This window comes from Heptranchias perlo, chromosome 37 (assembly GCF_035084215.1).
Source record: "Heptranchias perlo isolate sHepPer1 chromosome 37, sHepPer1.hap1, whole genome shotgun sequence".
NCBI lineage: Eukaryota > Metazoa > Chordata > Chondrichthyes > Hexanchiformes > Hexanchidae > Heptranchias > Heptranchias perlo.
In genome coordinates this window covers 614,283-624,330 of record NC_090361.1, presented here as the reverse complement: position 1 = coordinate 624,330, position 10,048 = coordinate 614,283, and the positions used below count along the sequence as shown (strand labels likewise).

Below are 10,048 nucleotides of genomic sequence, written 5' to 3'. Positions count from 1 at the left end.
TGGGCTGGGCCCTGTGCAGAGCGCTGTGGGCCTGTAGGAGGATCACACTTATCTAGAATTTGTGATTGAAGTAGTCACCAGCCGATGATGGGAGCGACAGCTGAGGCTGCCCCATGGCACCTCCCCCTCCACCATTCAGGTGGACTGCAGGCAGCACCGTGCCCTAGCCCCTCGCTCTTTTAAACCCCCCCCCCCCCACCCATCTTTTTTTAGACAGTCGAGGCTGAAATCCGTGCCACTCCGATTTCCCCCTCTTCCCCAACCCCAAGGGCACAGATAGTGGCTGGTTTGTCTCCTTCAGTCATACACTTGAGCTGATTAAATTTAGCTCCGATAGAGCCACTGGAGAAATGTTAACCGTGGGAACTGAGGGCTCAAGCACTTAACTGCAGGGCTGCCTCCTGTTCCTGGAACCTGGGCAGTGACTCTTCCTCACAGGCTCCATGGCGCTGCTTACTCTGGCCTGTCTTGGTTCAGTTTGCTGATCTTGATGATAGACGTGCTAACTCTCTTGCATTCTGTCTATTTTGTTTTTTTTTCCCCCTTTTATGTCTCTCTTGCTCGCTCTATCTTGGTGTCTCTGTTTCCACATTGCCCCTGATCCTGTCCCTGCCCCCTATTCTCTCTGCTCTGTGCTTGCTGTGTGTAGGACAGGGCTGTTCACCCCAGACATGGCGTTCGAAGCCATAGTGAAAAAGCAGGTGCACAAGTTGAAGGAGCCGTGCCTGAAGTGCATTGATATGGTGGTTTCCGAATTGGCCACTGTCGTCAGAAAGTGTAGCGACAAGGTAACAATATCACTGAAACTTCTGTGGGACTGTTTATAAATTACTGAGCTGTATAAAGTGAGGCTGTCCTCTGGGGCACTAATCTCATTCCTTCAATTTCTAACCACCTTCAGGGAGGTGAGGAGATTTGCCCAGTTACCTGAGCACAATGGGCAGATATAGCAATGATGTCGGTTCTGCATTGTTTAGTAGGAGGGAGTACATGTCCCCCACAGTCTGCAGAGTCTGTGTAACCCTGAACTGACATTGGCAGCGATACACACAGGAGGGTCTGGCTTCAAATCCCCAAAGGCAGCAGTCAGTAAAACTGTAATCTTTTAGCATGGAGGGAGGAGATACGACCTAGTGTGTAATAGGGACGTGCAGGAGGATACGACCTAGTGTGTAATAGGGACGTGCAGGAGGATACGACCTAGTGTGTAATAGGGACTGCAGGGGGATAGGACCTAGTGTGTAATAGGGACGTGCAGGAGGATACGACCTAGTGTGTATAGGGACGTGCAGGAGGATACGACCTAGTGCGTAATAGGGACGTGCAGGAGGATACGACCTAGTGTGTAATAGGGACGTGCAGGAGGATACGACCTAGTGTGTAATAGGGACGTGCAGGAGGATACGACCTAGTGTGTAATAGGGACGTGCAGGGAGGATACGACCTAGTGTGTAATAGGGACGTGCAGGAGGATACGACCTAGTGTGTAATAGGGACGTGCAGGAGGATACGACTTTCAGAAACAGGTTCTCCCTAATGACAGTGCATTAGTTTAGTCAGTAATTGAGCCTTACAGACCAGGGAGGGTTTTGGCTCCATCCCTGATCTATTCTGAGTTAGTTGTTTCCCAGCTCGGGAGGAGAGAGAGGCACGACAATTTGACTCTGTACCCATGGGCTAGAGGGAGAATATCGGCCAGGATTCCTGCTCCTCATCACTATCCAGTGGGCATCGGTTGAGAGCATTATCGGGCTTAGCTGTGATGCTACCCACGGTCGATTATCCTGCTAACCCTCTCTGGAAGAGGGAAGTGGGGAACGTGAGACTAGAAAAATCTTCTTTAACGTTCTCGGGGGGGGCGCAGTGTATATACCAGATTTAATTTTTTTAAATTCCCACTTTAATTTGTCCCAGAATTTTGCCCAAGTGTTAACTTTGGGGTTTGTAATGTAAACTGGGGGTTAATGGGTTATAGTGAGTGCCCAGGGGCAGCCTCACGGAGTTTATAATTTGAACCAGTGTCAGTACTTTATATTGTCCTGCCTTTACCCATCACTGCTGACCTCCAACCCTAAGTGCTGTCCCTGTCGGAGGATTGCAGCCGAGAGCTCGCATTTCCTGCTCTCCAGACCGGGAGATTTAAAGCTCAATTTGACAGTTTTGGATGGTCCCCAAATACCCTGAGAGATCGGCCTCCCTTTCACACCCCTGTGGTTAAATGGAGAGAGAGCGCGAACCTTCTCACCATTAGTATGACATGGATTTGTGTCCTTCCCAGAGCTTTCCCATTGACCTGTCCTGTTACAGTGGGGAGTTTAACTGTACCCAGTGTCCTCTTCACTCTGCGGAGGACTCCCTGCAGCTGGGAAAGCTCCATCAGTCTGGCCTCTCTCTCATTTCTGCTGCTCACATCTCTTCTGATCCAAGGTTTCCCATTTTGAATGCTCCTGTAGTTTGGGCTCCTGGCAGTGTTGACGAGGATTGTCAAGGTTGCTGCTGAACCCTTGCATCCTATTCTCTGCTCCACAGGGTGTCCCTGCTTGGCCGCACTGGGAGACCCTGCTCATTCTGTACTTACTGTCCTTAATACTTGTTCATCTCTCTGCACCATCCTGTCTTGTCTGGCTGATTCGTTGGGTTGTGATGGAGCTTTGAATAAAGCTGAATGGTCACCCAGAGCAGGCTGTTCAATTGAAATTTTATTCTAAATTGACTTGGGTCAGTTTATGTGGTGACCAGTGTGTTTTTATCAAAGCTTTCTTCCAGCCCTGCTGATTTCTGTTCCCTTGTGATGTGTGATGGGAACGAGCTTGCTGTGTTTCATGGTGAGCCCGATCTGCTCCAGCCCAGGCTGGGTTCATTCTCTCGCTGTTACTGACCTGTTTGTGACTGCTGATCACTTGTGGTGCACTGTTTGTGACTCTTGGTTTGAGTTAGACCCCAGCAAACTGCAGTGCTGTCTGCTTTCCTCTCCCTACAGCTGAACTCCTTTCCCAGGTTACGAGAAGAAACAGAGAGAATCGTAACCACTCACGTCAGGGACCGGGAGGGAAAAAACCAAGGACCAGGTCAGTAAGGACCCTCCTTTCCGGGCGGGGTGCGGGCTGCTGGGTGGGATTGTGGGTTACGAAGGCCTTGCTCCTGTGCAATCTGTGCACAGGTTATTCCTGTAATAGCATATTGCCATTCAGAATTGGTCACTAATTGGGCTGGTTTAATTGTGTGTACACCTCCTGAGGGGAGTTGGATGTGGAGCTGACTTGGTTGCAGCAGCTCTCACCTGTACCTGATCTCTCTCCTAGATTCTGTTATTGATTGACATCGAGCTGTCCTACATCAACACAAACCACGAAGACTTCATTGGATTCGCCAAGTAAGTGCTGAACGTTGGCCCTGCTGCATCAACTGAAGAGCAAACTGAGTGCCCCACCCGCTGTTTGGAGCCCACCCCCCCCCACCGGAATGGAGTCACCAACTAACTGGCTGTGGAGACCCCTGGGCAGCAGACAGACTCTCGGTTGCTGTTGCCTTTCAGGGACTGAGCTGGGTCAAAGGAGGCGGTCAGTTCTGGTATAATGTTGATTATTGGTTGGTAGGTTTCCCCCTCACTCCCACACAGTCTGGGGGTTTCTGCATTCAGTGGGGAATGTACCAGCTGATGCAGTTGAGGCCTACAGATCAGGAAGGTCCTAACTTCGATTCCTGGTCTGGAGCATAGGAACAGGATGAGGCCGTTTCAGCCCCTCGAGCCTGTTCTGCCAAATCATGGCTGATTTGTACCTCGGCCAAGGCAGCAACTGGGGCAAGAGGGGGAAAGAGGTTCTGGGGTTGGGATCCTTCTAGAAAGTACACCTATGCCAGCATTGGGTGCCACCCACGGACTTGTGGCCTGCTAACGCTCCCTTAGCATGTTTAGGCTTGTGTGTAAAGAGGGAGTGACGTACCCCAGCATGTGTTGGGAGGGGAGAGAATGAGGGATTTACTAGCGGTGAGTGGGTTTGTGCAGGTATGAGGTGCTGACATGATTCGCTATTCTTTCCTCCAGCGCACAACAGAGGAGTAGCCAGTTAACAAAGAAACGAGCTGTGCCAAACCAGGTAGGGACCATGACTCCTTTCACTGGCTTTAGTGACCGTTAGTGTGTAGGAGACCTGCTGTGTACCAAAGGGGAACCATGTTGGAAAAGAGTCTGATTTGCATGAGTGAATGGTTGGATAACATTTGGATTGAGTGCTTGTGTTTCACTATTAGTTTGCATGTAGAATGCATCATTTTAACAGTTTTTTGCTGAGTGTTTGGAGTTCACTGGCTGGTCAGATGCAGGAGGAACTACAGGGAGCGAGAGCACGGAGCTGGAGTCCTCATTGTGGCCTCTGAGGCTCTGCTCCTGCAGCGAGTCAGCAAGCAGGTGGCCACATATTGAACATTTTTCCTCCTTGCCTACCCTCTTTCCCACCCTGAGCTGTCCCAACACGAGCTCTATTACTGGCTGGAAAGGGTCCAGTCTCCAGTTTTCACCCCCCACCCCCCCCCCATTAAACTCCCTCTCCCACTCCCTGTCCCTTCCCGGTCCCACTCCCTGCCCTTGCACCTGAGCATCCAGTGAATGTTGATTTGAGAATGTGACTTGCACCTGGGCAAACTGGTGCCTTTTGCTAACAGATGTTGTAGCAAACTGGATTTTTCAGCTGTTTGAAGTCCCTGCCGCCGTGACTGTGTAATAACTGCATATCATTTTGTTTTCTCACTGTTTGCTGTCACCTCTTTGCTCTCCCTCCCCCACTCAATGCACTTTATCATCTGATATTCCTGCCTCCCTTAAACTATAACACTGCTGAAGGGTGAGATCCTGGTAAGTACCTTTTGTGTTGTGTGTTGCTGTGTAGTTTAGTTGTTTTTGAATCCAGTCTGTCTTGAGAGGAGGGTTTCGATTGGGCCTTCCCTCTGATGTCCAGTCGCAGTTACAATGATTTTCTTTTGGATTTCATTCTTTTTCTCTGCTCTTATAATCAGATAATCCAAGTTCTCCAATCCTTTCTTCAGAAATTGAATTGCCAGATCTACTTTAATCAGCATGCTCTCTGATATCTTTGCTCCGTGTATCTGGCTGGTGTAGGCCCGATCGATGTGACAAGTTCACAGTTCGCTCATCAACTCGTTTAGTCAGAAGCCCCAGTTTGTTTCCCGAGCAGCTGATGGAATAATGACTGTGCTTCTCCAGTTCCTGGCCCACCCTCTGTTAGCCTGGGCACCTGACTGGATGGCGGGGATCCTGCACGTGAGCTGTAAACGCCGGGATTGGGTCTGCACCGTGATTTCTCAATCAAATTTAATCCTACTTTCACCAGTATTGGCAGCTGGTTTTTGATTGGCTCCGTGCTGGGGCTGGATTACTGCTAACAATCACCAACTCTTAACTCCAAACTGCACCAGTGCCACTGACGGTTCTGTAAACTTTCCAATTAGCTGTTAATGTCCCAGAGCTGTGAGAGATTGGAAAGGCAGTGATACAAGAAGGAAGCAAGTGGCAAGTCTGTTGCTACTCATTGGGATTTCTGTGTCAGATCTCCACTCTGCCCAATCTCTGCACTAGAAAACTGATTTTAAATCACATGAAGGGGCTCTCAAACTTCTCATTTAAAATTGATTTAAGGGGATTCCATTTTTTTAAATGAGAGAATTGTTACGTTGGATGTAGAGCTGAAGAGGCTCGGAAAAATGAAATCCTGCAGGTGCTGCTCTGTCTTTAGAAATGTATTTGGTGCTTCAACATCCCACCACCTGCCCTGTTTCTTCAGCAGGCTGATGGGCAGACACTGCCAGCTCGGTGCTGGAGAGTGCCGGTGATGCATTGGTACCGGTCTGCCCCCGAGCTCACAACACCAATAAAGTTTCTTCAGAAAAGATGAAAAGTAAACCTGTGAATGCTGGGAATACGCAGCAGGTCTGTGCATCTGAAGCGCACAAGTCAGGTTAATGATTTGGATCTGAGCCTTGGTTACAATGAAATTGAAACATTCTCTCTCACTTCTGGACAGACCTTCTCTCTCTCTCGACGTTTAACAGGCAGGACACATTTGAATATTAAAGTTTGCTGCCAGTCGGGCACTCGGTCAGTGGAGCTGACTGAAAGCATTTACATTAAGGAGCTGCCATTTTGTCCAATTGGGACTCTTTACCTGGCAATGGGACATGGTTTTGATTGTACACTGTTTGCCTGGGGGATCCTCCCGAGGTGTATAGCCAGTCGCTGCGTTTACCCCCATTGTCGGGCACCGCCCTGTTCCTGAGGGACTGCTGTGTGCTTTTTTTTAAAACTGTCTAATTTAGAGATTGGTAACTGCGCTGATCCCTTGCAGCAATACTTCAGTATCATTTGTTACCTCGAACTTCCTCTCCCACGTGCCCCCACAGCAAGTTATTGAACATGTAGATTCTAGATGTTTGAGGAGTTTAGTTATCATCGGCTCAAGCTGGTTGCTGTGGTCTCAAACTTGCAACATTAATCACATGGCCTCTTTATTCCAATAAACTAATCCCTCAATTCACACTGCTTTACTGAGCAATCAAACACCAGCACACCACAGTGTTGTGGAGTGGGAGTCGTCCTCCTGCTCCTTCCTGCCTGCTGCCTCTCATGCCAGTGAGGATGGGATTTGTTCCATATTGGGTTGTTCTGTGTGATCTGCACAAAGGAAATAGAAACTGTTTCAATCTGTGAGCTGGCCTTGCTGTGCAGATCTGGGTCTTAACCACATCTGGCAGCATGATAATCCACATCTGGGCTCAACATTTCCTTTTAAAGCTTGTAGATCCTCTGGGAGTGCAGATGTTGGTGTTGTGGAAGGATTGTCCCCGGGAGGTGCTTATTGCAGTGGTTCAGGGACCTGGTCCCCGTCCCTTGGGGCTGAGTCAGAGGCAAGTTGTCATTAAGATCCCAGCCCTCCTCTGATTGTAGTTGAGGTAGCAGCTGACTAACCAAGTTTGTTTTTGATTAACTAGTTTTGTTTTGTGTAACTTGTCTCTGCAAAATTAACAGACAGCAGACCCGCCCCCCTCGTCGTGAAGCAGTTTCACTTGTAACCTCTGCAGACTGTGGGAAACTGCTCACCTCTTGCACCCACTTTGCTTCCAGCTGCAAGGTGACTGGTTAAGACTAGTCTGACTAACCATGAAGTGTTGACCGCTTTCTAACCAGCCCCGTATCTGTGAAGCTTCTGAATGTGGTGTACCAGGTAGAATCTGACTGTAGTGAACCCTGTGGGAGAGTGAGGGAGGGGAGAAAGAGAGGCCCATAGTGTGAGGGGTGGGGGGAGAGGGGAGAGGAGGGGGCCCATAGTACGAGGTGGGGCTCTTAAACCGCCCGATCGGTTTATCTGTGGGTGCTTGAGGTTTATTGTGGCCCTGAGATCGGCTGATTGATGTCTTCCAGCTCTTGGACCGAGGGAGCCCCTTAACCCTGGAATGCTCCAGTTGTGCAGCAAATGTTGACCTGAGACTAAAGACCAGTGTGACGCATCACAGGTTCCTCTAAACCTAGAGTTATGTTTGTTATTTAGTATTGGGTCCTCGTTTTTGTTTCCTCCCCTCCTGAAGGTGCAGAATCTTTCTGGATCACGGTTCCCTGGGCACTGGCCCCTCCAAATATAAACTCTTCCGGTGGGAGTCGAGTGTAGTGACAGGATATTTGGACATTGAGGGCATCGCGGCTGAGCCAGGTCCTGATCTCAGTTGATCTCCACAGAACCGGTTCCCAGCTGGAGTCACTGGGTGGAGATCAGGACCTGTTCCTGTTGGGGTGTTGGGCCTAGATTAATCTGAGGGCAGGTGGGGAGTGGGGGAGGAGAATCCTGTGCCACAAGGTGTAATATTTTCTTACCTCTAGTTACAGAGAGGATATGAGGTGAGAGAGCTGGTACTTGCCTTGTGTGTGAGTTTGTGTTTAACAAAGTGGAGCTTTTACTGTGCTGCATTGAAATGGGGGTGTGAGGCAGTAACAGGACTGTTGGTGGGGTTTGGGAGGGAGACTGAGCTCGATACCCCATGCACTGATGGTTCTGCTGACCCATTTCTCTAGGTGATCCGCAGGGGCTGGCTCACCATCAACAATATCAGCCTGATGAAGGGAGGCTCCAAAGAGTATTGGTTTGTGCTAACAGCAGAGTCACTCTCCTGGTACAAGGATGAAGAGGTGAGCAGATCCAACCATTTCTCATTCTCATCTATTTCAAATTAAATTGTAATGGAGGGGGATATTTTCCCTCTGCCTCTCTTCTCTCATTCATTTTTGGTCAGGGTGCTGTTCTGCTAACAGTGGGTCACATGTCCAAATGTTGCCGGTGGGCCTGGTGTGTTGCCCCATGGCTGGACTACACTCTGTGCTGTCAGCTGTTGCTGTGGAGCACTGGGATATCCTTTAAACAGGGAGGGAGGGAGTACAGTCCCTCAACTACTAAATACACCGCTTCAAAACCAGACAGTGCGCAAACCAAAACCTCTGGTCTGTGCGCTGGGTTCTTGGAGTGATTGAGGAACCCATTGCAGCTGGGTGTTTAACGCAGCGCACTGCAAAAGGGGAATGGTCGACCGCATACACTAAAGCAGGAATTGGAGAGGGGAGGGATTGAGCAGCAGTGCAAATGCCTCCATCATTCTGGGGACACGTGGCCAGAATAATGGAATGGAGCTTGATCTACAGTCATTGCTGTCAGCGATCCTGATGTTAAGGCTGCAGTCAGTGTAATTGGGGAGTGACTAAACAGCGATCGTAATACATCTTTTATATCCTGACCTTCCTTCCATTTTTCCCCTCTTCCCCCTCTGCCTGTGCGGAGAGCCCTGGGATGTTTCTCTGCATTAAAGGGACTGTGTAGATGTAAGTTTTTGCGAGCAGGAGGGAGCAGAGTCAAGAGGAGGACTGAAGTAGGGGGTGAGTGTGACCGTGTGACTGCAGAGTTTGGTGATGGTGCTGTGTGTGTGACTGTTGCAGGAGAAGGAGAAGAAATACATGCTGCCCCTCGACAACTTGAAGCTGAAGGATGTGGAGAAAGGCTTCATGTCGACCAAGCACGTTTTCGCAATCTTCAACACGGAGCACAGGTCAGTGCCAAGCAGATGTCCTGAGAACTGCCTGAGATACCCGTTCACTGCAAACATCCCAACTCAAGAGTCGCTGTTTGGTTCAGTGAGTAGCTGAACCGTAAACCGCAAGGTCCCAGGTTCCATCCCTAGTCTGTCCTGAGCTAGCTGGTCTGATTGAGCGGAGGGAGGGGGCGCACGGTACTGGGGAGGGAGGAGGGAGGGGGCGCACGGTACTGGGGAGGGAGGAGGGAGGGGGCGCACGGTACTGGGGAGGGAGGAGGGAGGGGGCGCACGGTACTGGGGAGGGAGGAGGGAGGGGGCGCACGGTACTGGGGAGGGAGGAGGGAGGGGGCGCACGGTACTGGGGAGGGAGGAGGGAGGGGGCGCACGGTACTGGGGAGGGAGGAGGGAGGGGGCGCACGGTACTGGGGAGGGAGGAGGGAGGGGGCGCACGGTACTGGGAGGGGGGGAGGGGGGGCGCACGGTACTGGGGAGGGGGGGGGCGCACGGTACTGGGGAGGGGGGAGGGGGGAGGGGGGGGCGCACGGTACTGGGGAGGGGGGGGCGCACGGTACTGGGGAGGGGGGGGGGGGGCGCACGGTACTGGGGAGGGGGGAGGGGGCGCACGGTACTGGGGAGGGGGGGGCGCACGGTACTGGGGAGGGGGGGGCGCACGGTACTGGGGAGGGGGGGGTGCACGGTACTGGGGAGGGGGAGGGGGGGGTGCACGGTACTGGGGAGGGGGAGGGGGGGGGCGCACGGTACTGGGGAGGGGGAGGGGGGGGCGCACGGTACTGGGGAGGGGGGGGCGCACGGTACTGGGGAGGGGGGGGCGCACGGTACTGGGGAGGGGGGGGGGCGCACGGTACTGGGGAGGGGGGGGGGCGCACGGTACTGGGGAGGGGGGGGGGCGCACGGTACTGGGGAGGGGGGGGGGCGCACGGTACTGGGGAGGGGGGAGGGGGGG

General features: G+C 51.8%; 1 protein-coding gene across 1 annotated transcript in view; it reads left to right on the top strand.

Moving 5' to 3' along the window:
- dnm2a (dynamin 2a) overlaps positions 1–10,048 on the top strand; it is a 41,087-nt gene that overhangs the window by 18,002 nt on the left and 13,037 nt on the right. Inside the window, 8 exon segments of the mRNA XM_067972891.1 lie at positions 650–788; positions 2,981–3,052; positions 3,054–3,068; positions 3,303–3,373; positions 4,046–4,097; positions 4,841–4,852; positions 8,078–8,191; positions 8,990–9,099. Coding sequence (XP_067828992.1) covers positions 650–788; positions 2,981–3,052; positions 3,054–3,068; positions 3,303–3,373; positions 4,046–4,097; positions 4,841–4,852; positions 8,078–8,191; positions 8,990–9,099 — 585 coding nt within the window.